Source organism: Pyrus communis, chromosome 16, assembly GCF_041283825.1.
Source record: "Pyrus communis isolate YQ-2024b chromosome 16, ASM4128382v1, whole genome shotgun sequence".
NCBI lineage: Eukaryota > Viridiplantae > Streptophyta > Magnoliopsida > Rosales > Rosaceae > Pyrus > Pyrus communis.
This window is the reverse complement of record NC_142580.1, coordinates 8,256,965-8,275,460: the sequence shown is the minus strand read 5'-3', so window position 1 is coordinate 8,275,460 and position 18,496 is coordinate 8,256,965. Positions and strand designations below refer to the sequence as shown.

Here is an 18,496-nt window from a genome sequence, read left to right as displayed (position 1 = left end):
ATCCCTAACGTGCAGGAGCAATTGTGATTAGTGCACATTTTCAAATGCACATTGGAAGTGTATTCCTCAATTATAGGAGATAGCTTTACATGTATTCAAACTCTTTTTGATTTGTATTAACAACCTATTTAAGTATTCAATGAAAGGTTCATTTGAGGGTGTGAGGAGAGAGAAATGAAGGAGAATGAAAGAAACAAAAGCTAGATAAAATTGGAGTGAGGAGGGCGGGAGGAAAGAGAAATGAAGGAGAATGAAAGAAACAAAAACTAGATAAAGAAAACCTACCAAATTGTTTTCATTTTGAGTACTCAGTGCACATTTCCTTCTACTTCCTTCCAGTTCCCAGCACACCCCCCCCCCTCCCTCTTTTCTCCAATGAAGACTTGGGGCTCATTTGGATTTGCTTTTAAAATGATTGAAAGCGTTTTTATAAAACAATATTTTTAGGTTCCAAAAACACTTGAAGGGTGCTTTATGCAAGAAGCACCAGTTATGTGTTGAGAGTTGTCCCACATCAGTGAAGGGACAAGTTTGCTATGTGCTTATATGGTCTTGGGCTACTCCTTATATTGCCAATTGATTTTATGGTGGAACCTCAATTTCATCATGGTATCAGAGCAGGTTGTCTCATGTGTGAAGCCCAACGGCCATACACGCTCCACGTCACCCTATTGTGTTGTTCATGTGTTAGGCTTGAAAATCGGCCACATATGCAAGGGCATGTTAAGAGTAGTTGTCCCACATCGGTGAGGAGACAAGTTTGTTATGTGCTTATATGGTCTTGGGCTACTCCCTATATTGCCAATTAGTTTTATGGTCGAACCCTAATTTCATCATTATGTGCTTCTTCCATGAAGCACCAAATTGGTTTTATGATGGAACCCCAATTTCATCATTATGTGCTTCTTCCATGAAGCACCACTTTAAGTGTTTTTCCAGGATTTACTTACATTTTTACTAATGATTGGTTTTAGAAACATTTTCACCAAAAGGACAAAGCACATCCAAACGAGCTCCAAGACTCCTTATTCCTGCAGAACTAGACAACCGCAGTAGCAATGGACATTAGGACTCAACAATAGCAGGAAGCATAGGCGATGCAGACGTCTTTGCTTTAACACAAACGACAGATCGTTTGTTACGTGTGTATATATTTTTAGTTCTTAAGTCCTTGTTTAAGTGGCAAGAGGTGGATTGTCATCCCACATCGGTGAGAGAAAGAAAGAGTTTAAATATAATAACTCCACTCTAACTAACACCGTATTGATGTTGTTAGAGTGGGACCCTATATTAAAAGTAATGTGTTTTAGCTAGGATTTGTTATTTGCTGAACTAGTCAAACTCTTAGTTGTGGCCTTGAAGACGGTCACTATACCTTCTTGATGTGGTACCAATATTTGATAATATTTGGTTGCAAGGGTTCCGATATCAGTTACTGATGCACCGCCAACTCAAATTACACGGTAAAACAAAAAAAGTAAAAAATACAGGCACTGTCACTAATTTCTGATGAAAAATTACTGGCACCTAATTGTAGTGAAATTGGTAGATAAGGAAAATAAGGAAAACGAGGCACCTAAACCTAAAATGCCTCTAAAATAGTTTGGTAGATATATGATGATGAATACCTCTATACGTCCCTTTCCTTCATCATTTTATAAAATCTCAGCATATGAATTTCTTGGAAGAGAAGCATGTATATGGACTACTTCAAAAACTTCGAGTTAAGTAACACATATAAAATATCATAATTAGTAACTCCAAAGAAATGCAACCACAGGGTGGGTGGAAGCAAATTTAACAATGCATGATAATATGGTTTAGCTGACTAGCTACACTACTTGAGAATTTTCATGGACGGTGACCTCGGCCTCCACCAAGCATCCATTACAAAATCGCCCTTGCCGGCCTGACAGAAAGTGTCCAGTGCAATGAAGTAAGACCAACCCCAACTCGGATTCGAGGCATCAAACCAGTGATTAGTAGCTACAGGAATAGAATAGATTATTTCACTTATATAAATACACACACACGCACGCACGCACACGCACACACACAAAATGTATACCTTCATGAATAAGAGCGCATTGTATGTATATTAATAGAACGTGCGCGTCCAATCTAATACCAATTAATTAGCAATAGCATGGAGAGACTTGAGATATTTAAAATATTTAGGCAAAGCTTCCTTTTTCGATGTGGAATATCTAAACGTAGTTAATTATATATCCACAGAAAGAGTTCAACCTTTATTTGCGTATAGTACCTTTTTGACAATGATTAGTCTTGCGATTCATTCGACAGACGATGCGCAGGGAAAACTCCACACAAGTTTTGGAGCGAGGAGGGAGGGTTTCTGGATCAGCCAATGCTAAGAAAGGAGAAATATGAGTACCTTTTCCGTCCGAGTTTCCCTTAGGATAGCGCACTATCTTCCTGTAACCACAAACAGTACGTGAAATTTAAGGACAATGCCTCATTTATAAGTTGATTTGATCTTCAAGAGCAATGCTTCATTGGGCACTTTATCTGCTAGACTATATTTCAAATTGCATAGCAAAATTGGCTAAAACAAAAAATATTGATATTGGTGATGGCCCATGCTTGGCCATGTTGGTGGAGCAATACTTTAGTACTAAAAACTATTTGTCGTTGGAAAATTGAGTCCCATGTAGTATTACAAAATAATATACAGTTTATAAGTGGGAGGTTCACTACTAATGTCATTGGGGTAATTTGATAAAAGTCACATTTAAATGTCATTGGGGTAATTGTAGATAATATCAGTGATGTTGGTGGGTGGGTGGTGGATGATGTTGGGTCAAAAGGCTGACCATGCTGGGCACAAGGGTATTAAAAGAATAAGTCTTCAAAATGTGAGTTGGCTCTAGTGAATGAATAATGAATGGGCTCTTGAAAATATGTGTGAGCTCAAACATAATGAAATTGACCAAATTTACGTGAAAATTGGTTTTCCGGTGTGAAACTGTGTGGATCTATTGTGAGGATGCATGTTAGAAAATATAGTCCGACGTTGGAAATATAACAAGATAATATACATTTTATATGTGTAGCAAAGACTTTTTAACTAAAATGTTCCCTGAGATTTGCATAACTCCTCAATAGAAGTAGTCCATAAGTTTGTCCATTATCAATCATTTTGACCATTCCATGAAAATTCTTGATTAAATAAGGTTAAAATAACAAAAAATTGTCAAATCAGTTGGCCCATTATTTATTAAACCGAGGGTGTTTTTGTTATTTTGGTCCTTATTTAATATAATTTTTTTGTGGAATGACCAAAATGATTGTTAGTGGACAAATTCAGAGACTACTTCTATTGATTTCAAATCTCTAAAGCCAAAGTGATGAGTTATGCAAATCTTATGGAACATTTTGGCTAAAAAGTCGAGGAGTTGACGCGTTGCTGAACGAGTTTCTGGAACGTATCTATTTCAACAGAGTCAAATTATTCGGCGCTCAAATCCCAGTCGTCGTCCTCCAACGCCATTGTTGGACAGGAAATTCAGAGAGTTGCAGAGTGCCAAGTCACAGACTCAGTGAGTCACCACTCTTGCATTTGCAGAGCATTTGAATTTTTGGGGTTTTGGATTTTGACCTTTTTGCCCTTTTTGCAACATGAACGTCTCTCTCAAGCGCCAAAAATGAAGAAAGTAACGGTGAAAAATCTGTAGCCGTTACACACATGATTTGGGGGCTGAACTCTTTACATTATGATGTTTATGTAACCAACCCAACAAACAGCCTTTAGGCTTCCTATCTAGGCCCGTCATCAGGATGGCCCACCAGGCCCAAACTATTTTTCTTTTATTATTCTTTAGGAATTTTCTTTTAATCATGGTTTTCAATCTGATTTAAGGAAAACGAATACCACACAACAATAATACAAAAGAAACGATCAAGGTGCATACCAACCATCGAGTGGAACATCAAAGTCAAAACGACATGGCAGACTATGAAGATGGTTTCTAGTGACACTTAACAACATTTTTGCATCCTTTACAAAACAACTTATGTCAGACATGTCCAAAGACAAATATGACATGGTTGAGAACTTGAGACGATTTTAAGAGAGCCACTCTTAAAATTACCCTTTCTTAAGTAGCTAGAGCATGAACGAGTTAGGAAGAATACATTTCAAATCGGCAAATCTAAATACGCAACAAATCACCCAAAACTTAAGAAAATGAATAGTGAAGAAAGGAAACCACCACTTCCAACTTTCAGGAAGATTTTCAATCGAATGAACCCCTAAACCATCAAGAAACTGATTAGCTGCAAAACCCACTGAGCACCGCGACCACCACTTCCTGAATCGAATGAACCTCTAAACCATCAAGAAACTGATCAGCCGCAAAATTCACTGAGCATCACGACCACCATTTCTAACTTTCACGAAGATTTAATTTTGCAAAGGATGAGAAGGATACACCACCTGAGGAGGATACACCTATGTTGAGTTCACTAATTTCATCATGTTTGATGTTTGTTTTAGACGTTATGCACACTTCTCACTTTTCTCCTTAGTCTATGGGTTTTTCTTCTACCTTAGGTTTTACTCATAACGAGATTTTGTGAGTTTTACTACCAATGCATACTTTCTTAAGCTTGAGACTCGTATTTGTCCCTTGTGCTGAGTTTACCATCTCTGGTTCCCTGCGGTGAATGGTTTGGAGTAATAGCATTCATCTTTTAACTTTGAACATTTCTTAATCTTCCAAACATGCGTGTACTTTGCAGCATTCTTGATCATTGATATGCAGGTTCCTTTGCCTGCTCTTCTTTCTTTACGGACAAAGACCTCCGCTCCAAACACACAGGTGTCATTAATGACATATCCATTGGAGGCATCAGTAAGTTCTTCAAGGGAGATAAGTTTATTAAAACCCACATCAGTCGCCTCCCCATGAAGGCACTTTTGCATTATCTTATCATCTAAGTACCGCAACACGAAAAAAAAATCAGTAAAATTGAGCAATGTGTTTTGCATATAATGAAATATTAACTGTTCTATATGATCTGCTGGATGCATGAGAATTAAATATAAACAGATGGGTATATAATATACGGAAATGAGTTCTGCACACTCCCTTGATTCTTCTTTTGATTAGATTTATTCAATACAAAGACAAAAAATAAACTTGGGTGTTCAAGGGGAGAAAAGGAGTGTGCGGATATCACTTAGAGAAAACACACATACACGTACACACATCATATATACCTTGAAAAACCACGTAGGTTCCCTTTTCCTGATCAAGGCAATGCTACCTGCAGCACCTTACACAAATCATATATGGCCGATTCTTTGGAATGCTACCTGCACCACCGTGTCCTCTGCCGTCTTAAAACATCCATGGTAATTCGAGCAATGGAGAAATACAACAAATTTGAAGTCCGGGCGGTGGCTTCGCTCTCATGCAGCGTTGTTGGATTGCTGTTATTCTGCGTGGTTCACGCAACCAGACGACGCCCCTCCCACCCCCTGCGCCCCCCTCCACCGGAGCAACTAGTCCAAATTCAAGTGGTGTTCGACTCCAATAATCAACAACCGGCAATACGTACGGAGCAATTGTAGTATTTTAATTGTTTTAGAGTGACCGGTTCTAATTTATATTTATATATATATATATATATATATTTTTTTTTTTTTTCTTCTAACTTTTGCATGCTATTTTTTTTAAATATCCCTAACTGCTAAACATGATATCCAAAAGGATAGACAAACTACCAGCCTAGCAATAGAAATCTACATATACCTGAGGCCATGGCTCCAAATCAGTGGGAATGCATTTTGAGATTCCAACAACCAATGTTGAAACAATATAAGGGATATGAACTACAAAATTTTCATATCCCCTTCAAGTTGTGATTGGTAGGGATGTATTTATGCTATTCCTACCAATCACAACTTGAAGGGGATATGAAAATGTTGTAGTTCATATCCCTTATATTATTTCAACATTGGTTGTTGGAATCTCAAAATGCATTCCCACTGATTTGGAGCCATGGCCTCAGGTATATGTAGATTTCTATTACTAGGCTGTTAGTTTGTCTATGCTTTTGAATATCATGTTTAGCAGTTAGGGATATTTAAAAAAATAGCACGCAAAAGTTAGAAGAACAAAAAAAAAAAATATATATATATATATATAGAAATTAGAACCGGTTAGTCCAAAACAATTAAAATAACACAATCCTCCATACGTATCGCCGGTAGTTGATTATTGGGGTCGAACACCACTTGAATTCGGACTACTTGCTCCAGTGGAGGGGGCGCAGGGGGTGGGAGGGGGCGTTGTCTGGTTGTGTGGACCACACAGAATAATGTTGCGCAGGAGGACATGGTGGTGCAGGTAGCATTCCAAAGAATCGCCATAAGCCCCTAGAGTGAGGAATTTTGCAGGCTGGAACCTGCATATCATTCTTTGAAAAGGGTTCAAAGATTCATCTTCCCTAACAGCCACTCTCTCTCCGGCTCTTCTCTCTCTGGCTCTTTTTCCTTTTTTCTGTCCCTGCCAATCTAATTCCCCATAGCGCTGTAGCAGTGAGAATAATTACTTCCATGAATAATATATATAGGGTGGTAAGTTTCAACTTTTGTCCCTAGATTTTGTTAATTAGCAGAATCATCAACATTCTGTTGCGAGGTTATTTTGGTAACTAGGATTGGGTGAGAGACTGAATTTGGCAAACTCTTAATATTGATTGAGAAATTCAGTACAACCTTGCCCCCTGTCTTGCTCACTTAAGAGAGTGAATTTGGCAACGTGTAGGAATTTAGCATCTGTATGTGCCTTGGATAGGTTAACATTCACACGGAAACAAAGTATTCAACAAAAGGTTTGTTTGATAACATATGTAGTTTTTATTCTTTCTTGATTGAGATGGAGGAATGAGCAATGAAAAAAAAAAGGAGGGAGGAGGGCGGGAGGAGAGAAATGAAGGAGAATGCAAGAAACCAACTAAAATTGTTCAGTTTTTAGTTTTCATTTGAGTACTCTTCTAGTGCACATTTCTTCCACTTCCTTCGAGTTCCCAATACCCTCCATCCCTCTTTTCTCCCATGTATTTCCTACTCATAGTCATAACAAAAAGGTGAAAACGAAAAACGAAATGGTTATCATACAAGCCTTAGTTTCCTTTTCCCATTTCTATGCGGGACGACCAAATCATTCTATAGGTAAAGAATGGAGACCGAAGTCTTTGTTGTCAAAGCATTTTCCTCCTTGAAGTAGATCAAGACAGGAGTGAACTGGTGATTGTGAGTCAGGTTGGTAAGTAAGAAAATTACAGTTCGACAGTGTAGTGATTCCGCGAGGATTAAGGGCAAAAGAAGATATAGAAAGTATATGCCTATATGGTCCTGGTCTTTCGGAGACCAATAAAAGGGTGTCTGTAGAATCTGTACCTTAGTGAAGAAAATAATTACCAGGTTGAATCTGAAAAGAATTCCCCCAGAAACTATTGCCAAAACAACATGAGCAACTTATAGAGAGAAAGAGGTGCCTACAAAAAAAATGCCACATTATATGCATAAAAATCAATGAACATAACTGCAGTAATTTAGTTTATTTAACAACATAGACCATGAAATTTTCCAATTTCAGCAGGAAAAAAAATTTCAAAAACATAGTGGGTAAGAGACATACCAAACAACACTAGATCTGTGACCAAATAACTTCACCAGGTCCAATCCAGTACTACCGACTTTACAATGAGAGAGAGAGAGAGAGAGAGAGAGAGAGAGAGAGAGAGAGAGAGAGAGAGAGAGAGGTGAATTAATCATGATACAACTAATTTCCATAGTAAGTGGGTACATGATTTTCAGGTTCAATATTTTTACATCAACAAGTCTCATGAAGAGACACAAAATGTATCATGATGCAACCGATTTTCATGCCACAAATTCACAAATTATAATGGGGCTCATAGTGAAGACATGAAACTTAATCCCCAATAAAACTTGATGAAGCTAGGTCAATTTAATGGAATACATAAATATCAATAGTCTCACAATAACATAATCCTTCACAGAAGCAAAATAGATACGTATAATCATTATTATGTATATTTACCATGTGCATAATGCATGAATAATTTCAATATATGTGACCCATGAAATCCCAACTGCAAAGTAGTAGGAATGGAAGTGCACTGCAATTGTCATTTTTTGTACATTGACTATTGATGTATGCTCAGAAAACCATGCCCTTGGTCCCTTTTGATGAAATCTAAAAAATGGAGACCTTTCTGTCTGAGTACAGAACAAATAGAATATTTGTTATCACATATAAGCACACAGAAGTAAGAATTCTTCAAGATGTCTTCTAATTATATGATAAAATTCTGTTAAGTGTGACGTTAAACGCTATGCAAGTTCTATACTCTTTTGGTATCTTTGGCAGACTATGTAAGGTTTGTTCGTTAAGCTATAGTCACCTCGCATATAGTTGAGAATTGGAAGATTAACTACTGATTTAATTACAAGACTTTTGGCATAAAGCTACATTCTTCCATGGTAGAAAACAAAGTACAATTGACTGTTACGATTTAGTGAATAGGGAATACTTGCCCATGGGTGAATATAATAATGGTACTTCCCTTCTGATGTTTCAAAACTTGACAACAAACAACTTCGACTTGGCTCGGCTCATATAGTTTGTTGTTGATGGTTGGTGACATTTTAGAAAGAATTGCTCATTCCACCAAAGGCCACAAATCAATTAATTAGGGTCCTTAAAATTTGATTCAACGGTTACAAATAGGAGTCTCTTAAAAAGTTATAATAATTTTAGTCGTTGAATCAAATTTCAAGGGTCCGAATTAATTGATTGGTGGGCTTTGATGGGAGAGATCTGGAGAGGATCTCTTCCCTCATTTAAGCACCATTTAACTCAATTTATCGGACATTAAAAACGGACAAGGATCCTCTCCGGATCCTTTTTGTGGGGATCCAGGATCAATCAATCGTGTTTGTTTATCGTACATCGTATGGTCAGTTTTCGTTAAGTACTATTTATATTCAATTTAAAATTTAAAATCTAAAATGATTTCTAACCGTACGATGTACGATGAACGGACACGATTGATTGATCCTTTAGATCCCCACAAAGAGGATCATATTCCTTTGAAAACAAAGAAGCTTTAGACATTCTCCTCCAATTATGCCCCTTTTTTTTGAACTTTTAATCAATAACATTTTTACCTTGCTTTAATATACACAAACAACACCGAGTTCAAACTGAAGCTAAGAAACAAAGCAACATCTAGATAATAAGATAAAGACACTCGTTACTTTCTGAATGGTTTTGGCACAGGCATACAATATAACGTCTTTCACCATCCTATGTACTACCAAATAGAGAACACCTCACAAACCAAAATTTCCATAAATTCACTTTGGTGAAGATTTAATAAATATTTGTCCAACGATTAAAATAACACGATTATTTGTTCCAGATATTGCAGCCTTAGTTGTTTTCCGTTGGTATCATTCATGAATAAGACTTACCAAGAAAGCATTAATGTGAACAATTATAATCGCAAACAATTATAATCACAACCAAGAAGAGCATTAACCAGAAAACCTTTGAAGCCGTGTACATTAGTCCACGAAGCTGGTACCATTCGTGATATCAGAAGCAACCTTGCAATCTTCCAGACCAATAAGCTCACCATGGTCTCCAACCCGGCGACATCACACTCCACGGAGAGAGTCAGAGACAGACCCAAACAGGGTAGTCGAATCCAAACTAGGACTAAGAGGAGCTTAAGTCCCACTGCTCAAGAGTGAGTGATAAGTTTAAAACACTGAAACGATTACTAACGTGGGTTTTCAAAGTAAAACTTTCTGGGCTTTGGGTTTCAGTTTTCTGAAAGTGTACGTGGGTTTCTCCTGAGCTGCGAAATCAAGTGAGACTAAAGCACGGCCCGGCTGTCCATCTCATCCATCACTTTCCTGAACCCATGCCGATACTTCTTCACCAACCATGAGATGCTTCGGATGAGTTTGCTGAATGAGTGACATATCAAAAGATAAAGCTCCTCCATGTTTTGCAAGGTGTAAAGTGTGGTGCAAGGTGTAATTTCTTTTGTTTATTAAACCACATGGGCGGTTCCTTTTTTTTGTCCGCATGTACAAGTAAACCCCTTCTCCGTAAGCTTTGCCAATTTCGATCCCATTCCATTTCAGAAAACAGACTTTGGGAGATGGATGGATAAAGAAATTGGTGAGGATTGTGATGATTCCTTGATGGCTTCTGACTCTGGTAATTACTGGAAGTATCCAGATAAGGAAGTACATTTGAAGCTGAGAGTGGTGATAAGGAAGTATCCAGTTTATCACACCATGAGCAGTTGGAGTACATTTGAAGCTGAGAGTGGTGATAAGGAAGTATCCAGTTGGAAGCTGAGAGTGGTGATAAGGAAGTATCCAGTTTATCACACCATGAGCAGTTGGAGTACATTTGAAGCTGAGAGTGGTGATAAGGAAGTATCCAGTTTATCACACCATAAGCAGTTGGATATAGATTCACTGGGCCCCTTTCTTTCCCAAGAACAACTATTTAGTATGTCTGATTTTCGGCCAGATTGGGCTTATTCAGGGCCTGTGACAAATGTATGTATACATGCTAATAGACTAATAGAGTTTGTATTTTTATTTTATTTTTCTAGGAAAATGTACGCTATATGTAGACATTGTTCATTTTTTTTCCTCTCGTCCTTATCGGGTTTTAATAGTTGGTAGTTTTCTGGGAAGCAAGAAGGATTCTGCTGACACTAATTGGGGATGCATGTTTGGTGAAATAGAAGTTTCTGCTGAAATTCTAACAATGCCATTAGATGTCAAACTCCGTTGCATGCTCCTGGGTGTGTTCCATTCTATGTGACCGGCAGAAATAGGTTAGCCTGCAGTGAGATTAGGGAGTTTGAATACCGCGAAAAACCCATTGGAATAGCTATCAACAACTTACAAGATGATGAATTGCGCCTTCAGGTACGACTAGCAAAATTGTTGAGCTTGGGCTCAGAGAGGAAGTGGTTGAAATGTGCTGTTCCAGATTGTGATAAGTGTAAGCTCAAAAGGAAAAAAGCCAGTGAGAGAGAGTAGAGCCGGAGAAAGAGTGGTTGTTAGAAAAGTCGAGGAATCTTTGAACCCTCTTCAAAGACTCACAAGATATGCAAGTTCCACCATACGAAATTCTACACTCCAGGCTTATCGCAATTCAATGGAATACGACATGCACAACTATGTCTTCTTTCATCTTAGAAAATCACAGGGTAATTCAAGGAATACAGAAGTTCAAGAAATTTGAAGTTTGGGCGGTTGCTTCGCTTTCATGCAACATTCTTGGTTTCCTGGCCTCCTACGCTACATTTATATACGTGGTACACGCCAACCAAAAGAACCCCCACCCCTACACCGAAGCTGGTGATTCCCGCCCCTACACCCCTTCCTTCTTCCACTGGAGTTGGCGATTCTCCTCCCTGCACTAGAGCTGGTGATCCAAGAGACGGTCCTCCATAACAACCCAAAAGTGGTCAGAATACCTGTAGTGGTCGACCCCAACAGTCTAGAAAAGCGATACATACTGAGCATAATCAAGGAACCGGTCAAGGGACGGCTCCTCGAAACAATCCAGAACTGGTCAGAATTCAAGTGACAATCAACCCCAACAATCAAGAAACGGGAATACAACTGGTGATCGGCCCCATAAACCATCAAGAAACTGATCATATGCAAAACCCATTGAGCACCGCGACCACCACTTCCAATTTTTCGAATGAACCCCTAAACCATCAAGAAACTGATCAGCCGTAGAACCCATCGAGCATCGGGACCACCACTTCCAATTTTCAAGAAGATTTTCAATTGAATGAACCCCTAAACCATCAAGAAACTGATCAACCGCAAAACCCACTGAGCACTGTGACCACCACTTCCAATTTTCAGAAAGAATTAATTTTGCAGAGGATGAGAAGGATACACCGCCTGAGGAGCATGAGACTGCTATGCGAAGAATTGATGAAGGAAGACAGCATGGCTGACGATGAGAATTTGGGGCAGTAGTTGTATACAATTACAATAGGGCGATGTTCAGTGCATTTACGTGACAAGATCGACGTTAACTTTGTTCCGTCTTACTTTTTCATTTAAACTATTCAATTTGCACAACATGTAGCTTTTGATTAAATGAAAAAGTAAGATGTAACAGAGTTAACGTTGATCTTGTTGTGTAAATGCATTGAACATCACCCTATTAAACTGTATACAGCTACTGCCCCAAATTCTCATCATCAGCCATGCCGTCTTCCTTCATCAATTTTTCGCACAATAGTCTCATGCTCTTCAAGTTGTATCCTTCTCATCATCTGCAAAATTAAATCTTCCTGAAAATTGGAAGTGGTGGTCGTGGTGTTCAGTGGGTTTTGCGGCTGATCAGTTTCTTGATGGTTTCGGGGTTCATTCAATTGAAAATCTTCCTGAAAATTAGAAGTAGTGGTCGCAGTGCTCAGTGGGTTCTGTGGCTTATCAGTTTCTTGATGGTTTAAGGGTTCATTCAAAAAATTGGAAGTGGTGGTTGTGGTGCTCAGTGGTTTTCCGGCTGATCAGTTTCTTGATAGTTTACGAGGTCGATCGCCCGTTGTATTCCCGTTTCTTGACTGTTGGGGTCGACTGTCATTTGAATTCTGACCAGTTCTGGATTGTTCTGGGAGATCGTCCCGTGACTGGTTCCTTGATTATGCTTTATATGTATCGTCGTTTCTTAACTGTTGAGGTTGACCACCACTGGAATTCCGGAGGACCGTCCCTTGGATTGCCAACTCCAATGCAGGGAAGGGAATCACCAGCTCTGGTGAAGAGGGGAAGGGGTGCAGGGGAGGGAATCGCCAGCTCCGATGTAAGGGTAAGGGGCTTCTTTTGGTTGGCATGTACCACGTAGAGGAATGTAGCGCAGAAGGCCAGGAAACCAGGAATGTTGCATAAAAGCAAAGCAACCGTCCAAACTTCAAATTTCTTGTACTTCTGTATTCTTCGGACTACCCAGTAATTTTCTAGGATGGAAGACACAGTTGTGCATGTCGCATTCCATAAAATTGCGATAAACCCTGGATTGTAGAATTTCGTGTAGTGGAACTTGCATATCTCGTGAGTCTTTGAATAGGGTTCAAAGATTCCTTGACTTCTCTAACAACCACTCTCTCTCCAACTCTACTATCTCTCTCACTGGCTGTTTTTCCTTTTTACTGTCCCTTCCAATCAAAATCCCCATAGCGCAGTAGCACTAAGAATGATACTTCTAGGGCTGGTTCGATATGGGATACCGAACTAAAAACGGCATATCAAGTCCCAAACCGACTATTTTCGGGATGGAAATCCGATGACAGATCCCAAACCAAAAATTCGGTATTCTCGAAATATTTTCGATATTTTGCGATTTCCTGAAATCATCCGAACCTACATTAAAAATTAAAATTTTAAAACCCCAATTTAAAATCAGAGACAATGGTGAATCGATGAAAATTAAAGGTCGAAAGAGAGACAGAGACAGAGTGTAGAGATAGTCAGACATTCGTCTTCCTCATGGCCCGATCCCCAAATTCGAAACCCTAAGCCCCAATTTGAAACCCCACACACATAGAGAATCACTGGAGAGAATCAAAGGTGGGGATGAAGCAGTGAGGTGTGGTGGTGGCCGAAGTGGAGAGAGTTGGTCGGAGTCTGATTGTGAGAGGATGGGTGGGTCTTCGAATTCGAGAGGAGAGACAGAAAAACTCTGAAACTTTGGAGAAGGCAAAGATGGGAGAGACACTTTGTCTAAAGAGTCTGAGTCTTTAGACATCTTTCTGCAAACTTTACTTATTTTAATATTATATAATAGGCTATGTTTGCAGTTTGCAGTTTGCTTGGTAGTAATTTAGACAGCACACAACAGTCATGTACTTTTCTACACACTTTGATTATTTTAATAATATATAATACATATTGCAGTTTTCTTTTCTGCACACTTTGTTCTTTGGTAGTGTGGGAAATACGAAGCAAAAGGAAAAGAAGATTTCAAGATTCTTGAACAAATGAAATCTGGAAACCAATCCCATACCAAATATTTCAATATTTTTCAGTAGGGGATTACCAAAGTTTGGGATAGTTTGGGTTTGGGATTTTTTCGGTTTGGTTTGGGATTTTTGGGAATTTTTTCCAGCCCTAAATACTTCTATGAATAATATATATATAGGGTGGTAAGTTTCAACTTTTGTCCCTAGATTTTGTTAATTAGCAGAATCATCAACACTCTGTTGCGAGGTTATTTTGGTAACTAGGATTGGGTGAGGTTGGTTAAGATAATAATACAGTTAAGTCGGTGGTTGTTGTAAGCATCCTATTACACAATTAAGAGTGTGAGAATACCTGCAACCGTTGAATACAACTGACCTCTCACATGCAACTCTTAACGCGCTGATCACGTGACAAGCGGATTTGAGAGGTCGGTTGTATACCACGGTGTTGTAAGGAAGAATTCCACATGTACGGACGGCACTTTGCCGGGTTTGAGCAATGAACTTGAAGAACTACTATTAGTGTCAAAATGACTAGCCAAGTTTCACTATGTATAGAATTCAGACAGACACCTGATCTAGCGAGTCAACTACAGTACCCTATCATCAGTAACATAATTCAGAATCTAATCTCTTACAGGTGCCCTACACAACTAAAATTAAACCATCATAGCTGTTTTAATTCATCAAGCAATCCTTTCTTCTTTGGCTTCAAGGGCCTCCACTTCCACGGTTGATAGAAGACCAACGATGGTCTTGTATACATACCGCTCCTTTCTTTTCCTGATACATTTGGGAGCAAAGTGGCAAACCACTATCAGTAATTTTCACTTTTTCTAACAACTCTATCAACTAGAAAAAATGTTACACACAAGGTACTGAACTCAATCATATCAATCAGAGGGTTGTAGTTCGGTAAAATGATGTTCTGAAGCTGGAGGGTGAATAAACCCTTGATACTGACACATAATATAGGGGCCGCTATCAGTGGGCAAACTCTTAATATTGATTGAGAAATTCAGTACAACCTTGCCCTGTCTTCCTCACTTTAAGAGAGTGAATTTGGCAGCGTGTAGGAATTTAGCATCTGTATGTGCCTTGGATAGGTTAACATTCACACGGAAACAAAGTATTCAACGAAAGGTTTGTTTGATAACCATTTCATATGTAGTTTTTATTCTTTCTTGATTGAGATGGAGGAAATGCATATGGAGGAATGAGGAATGAAAAAAAATGGAGGGAGGAGGGCGGGAGGAGAGAGAAATGAAGGAGAATGCAACAAAAATTAGAAAAAGAAACCTACTAAAATTGTTCAGTTTTTAGTTTTCATTTGAGTACTCTTCTAGTGCACAATTCTTCCACTTCCTTCGAGTTCCCAACACCCTCCATCCCTCTTTTTCTCCCATGTATTTCCTACTCCTAGTCCTAACAAAAAGGTGAAAACTAAAAACAAAAAATGAAATGGTTATCAAACAAGCCTTAGTTCCCTTTCCCGTTTCTATGCGGGACGACCAAATCATTCTATAGGTAAAGAATGGAGGCCATAGTCTTTGTTGTCAAGCATTTTCCTCCTTGAAGTAGATCAAGACAGGAGTGAACTGGTGATTGTGAGTTAGGTTGATAAGTAAGAAAATTACAGTTCAACAGTGTAGTGATTCCAGGAGGATTAAGGGCAAAAGAAGATATAGAAAATATATGATCTTGGTCTTTGGGAGACCAGTAAAAGGTTGTCTGTAGACTCTGTACCCTAGTGAAGTAACTAATTACCAGGTTGAATCTGAAAAGAATTCCCCTAGAAACTATTGCCAAAACAAGAAGAGCAACTTATGAGAAAGAGGTGCCTACAAAAAAGTGCCACAATACATGCATAAAAATCAATGAACATAACTGCAGTAATTTAGTTTATTTAACAACATAGACCATGAAACTTTCCAATTTCAGCGGAAAAAAATTTCAAAAACATAGTGGGTAAGAGACATACCAAACAACACTAGATCTGTGACCAAATAACTTCACCAGGTCCAATCCAGTACTACTGACTTTACTGAGAGAGAGAGAGAGAGAGCCAGAAAGGCGAATTAATCACACATAAATTATATACTAGCATGTAGGCTTTACCATTTACTCTCTTCCTATCTTAATTAAACTAATTGTGCACAACAGCTAGGAAAAGGGGAAAAACTTTCATTTCTGTAAAAACACAAACCTGACTGGAGTATACTCAACTCCACGGCGTCCCTTCTTGCTTATTCTGGTTTCTCTTACTGAAGCTACATTTTGAACTACAATCTACAAGATGAAATACAAAAGGACCGTAGTAAGTGGGTACAGGTTAAAATGTTCATTCACATGATTTGCAAAATTTCTCATGTAAGGTAGCATAAACACATAGTAAATCAAAGAAGCAACAAAATCGAACCTCATACAGTTGTTCTCTAATTGAAAAGGCAATTGCCGGCTGCAAAAGAAGAATTACTTCTTTTAGCAAACAGAAAAATATCAACATTCCAAATTTGACACAAACCAAAAGCCTTTGCCCAAATTAACTGCGTTCCCCAAAATTGCAATCATTTTAAAATTAAAAAAACTCTGAGTGTGATGACTTACACCAACTTCAGGGTCTTGAATACCTAAATCTGCGCAGAAGGTTTTAGCAAACTCTTTGTGATCAGTTTCGAAGTTGTTCGAGTCTTGAAATCCACCAAACATAGACAAAACCCATGAGTAAGAGCAGGATGCATTGAAATGATAAGATGAAACAAGAACTCTCGAAGCTTACCCATAGAAACTGGTCCCTAATGACAGTGCGGTTCACTCAAAGATCAAGCTGAAAGTAGAACAACATCGTCACAACAGCAGTGTCAACAAGAAAAAAATACATGGAAAGGTTGTCACTTTCAATTGTGGATTTTCATGTCATAATACGATAAAAGATAACCTTAATCGGAACAATCCTCTCTCCGCTGTACATGTCTTGCCCCTCAAGTGATCGAAATTCAACAATTTGTGACTGACACCAGACAACATAGTCATAAGCTATCAACATTAAGCATTTAATACAAAATTTGATGGGAAAATATTTGACGAAGTTGAAATGCCAACCTGAATGGCAGAAGCAATGACTGTAATGAAACCCGGAGGAAGCTTCAAGTCTTTTGCTGTCCTCCTCGCAAACACCACAATCTCCGAGTCAGGGTCTGTCACCAAAACCACCAAACATCAAAACCCAAGTTTCAAAATTTGAAATAAAAAACACAAACAAAAACCAAAATTTAGAAAAATCCAGAGAAATACCAGATGGGTTCCAAGTGAAGCAGTCTATGAACCTTTGGCCGTCGATGTCGAGGTCCAAGCGAATTGGTACGAAATTCTGAGCTGTTGGCCTGCCCCAGTGTGAAATTTGTCAACACAATCAAAACTTACCGGGAAATTTTTCATCTTTTCCATGCAAAATAATTTATTTTTCCAGGAAATTGAAGACGAAAAGCAAAAACTTCAGAGAATTCGAAAAAATTAGAGCAAGAAGAAGTAAGAAACTCACATTCTGAACTTGACAGGGCCTCTGGAGGAAGCCGACGGCTGGCCTTTCATGGCTTTCTCCTCTCTTTCTCCCTCCTTCCACCATTTTTTTTTTTTTTTTTTTTTTTTGTTTCTTCAGTTTATTGAATTTCCGAGATTCCTTCTGCTTTTGTTTTGTTTCCCGAAAATACCCTTCCAGATGCGTTCTTCCTTGATTTTTTATTGACGGGTTTGTTAAGTTGCGGGTACGTTTTAACTCGATGTCTTATGATCCATTAACCCAACAATTGATTGGATTGGGCCAATGCGGTCCTACCTGCCAGTTTTTTTTTTTTTTTTTCTGGCTCCCTCCCGCCTGTTGTGGATCAACATTTTATGGAACAAAAGGTAGGGGAAAAAAAAATTACAAGCGGTGTTTTACATTAAATTACACTAAGGAGAAAGGAGAGGAATTGAACTTGAGACGCAATGGGTTAAAAAATAATGTTTTAGCTATTAGGACAATTCACCACTTGAGTTTAATTCTTTTCTATTATGTGCAAGCCAAATACTAACTAAATAAACAAACTTGTATTTTTTGTTGAGTTTTCTTTTTAAAAGTGCAATATTCTAAACAATTCTAATTTACCAAGAGGGTGATTAGAACTTTTTTTATTGAAAGGAGATTAAAACTTGAGTAGAAGGGAACGGACACACCAACTTAACCAATTGGCATGATATCTGCACATTTATTTCTTGGACTTTTAAAATACAAATTTTCAATGCGTTTTTCTTCATAAATTATCTTTGAACTGAATCCAAATTAGTGACTGGAAGATCATGGCCCCATAAAGTCCAACAGGGCAATAATTTAACGTATGAAATTGTGTTCACTCTCTATTTGTAACTTGGGTGGTGC

General features: G+C 38.4%; 1 protein-coding gene and 1 pseudogene across 2 annotated transcripts; both read right to left on the bottom strand.

The window, feature by feature from the left end:
• Nucleotides 1-1,837: 1,837 nt before the first annotated feature.
• On the bottom strand, nucleotides 1,838-4,945 carry LOC148689910 (MATH domain and coiled-coil domain-containing protein At3g58250-like). Its single transcript, XM_088687133.1, has 3 exons — nucleotides 4,665-4,945; nucleotides 2,267-2,436; nucleotides 1,838-1,986 (listed from the first exon to the last, which is right to left on the bottom strand). Exons 1-3 carry the CDS (start codon nucleotides 4,943-4,945, stop codon nucleotides 1,838-1,840), a joined length of 600 nt encoding a protein of 199 aa, XP_088543259.1.
• Nucleotides 4,946-14,598: 9,653 nt separating this feature from the next.
• Nucleotides 14,599-17,776, bottom strand: LOC137732188 (chromatin structure-remodeling complex protein BSH-like; annotated as a pseudogene). Its single transcript, XR_015957989.1, has 9 exons — nucleotides 17,621-17,776; nucleotides 17,374-17,462; nucleotides 17,182-17,276; nucleotides 17,018-17,089; nucleotides 16,687-16,906; nucleotides 16,499-16,537; nucleotides 16,286-16,368; nucleotides 16,061-16,123; nucleotides 14,599-14,862 (listed from the first exon to the last, which is right to left on the bottom strand). The product of XR_015957989.1 is annotated as a chromatin structure-remodeling complex protein BSH-like (transcript).
• Between the last annotated feature and the right edge of the window lie 720 nt (nucleotides 17,777-18,496).

What these genes read in the sequence shown, in the direction of transcription:
- LOC148689910 (XM_088687133.1), bottom strand. Translation starts at nt 4,945, where the DNA reads ATGCAAAAGTGCCTTCATGGGGAGGCGACTGATGTGGGTTTTAATAAA. An exon ending in ACCGCAGGGAACCAGAGATG is followed by an intron (nt 2,437 to 4,664) that starts GTAAACTCAGCA and finishes TTGTGGTTACAG; the next exon opens with GAAGATAGTGCGCTATCCTA. An exon ending in GACTAATCATTGTCAAAAAG is followed by an intron (nt 1,987 to 2,266) that starts GTACTATACGCA and finishes CTATTCCTGTAG; the next exon opens with CTACTAATCACTGGTTTGAT.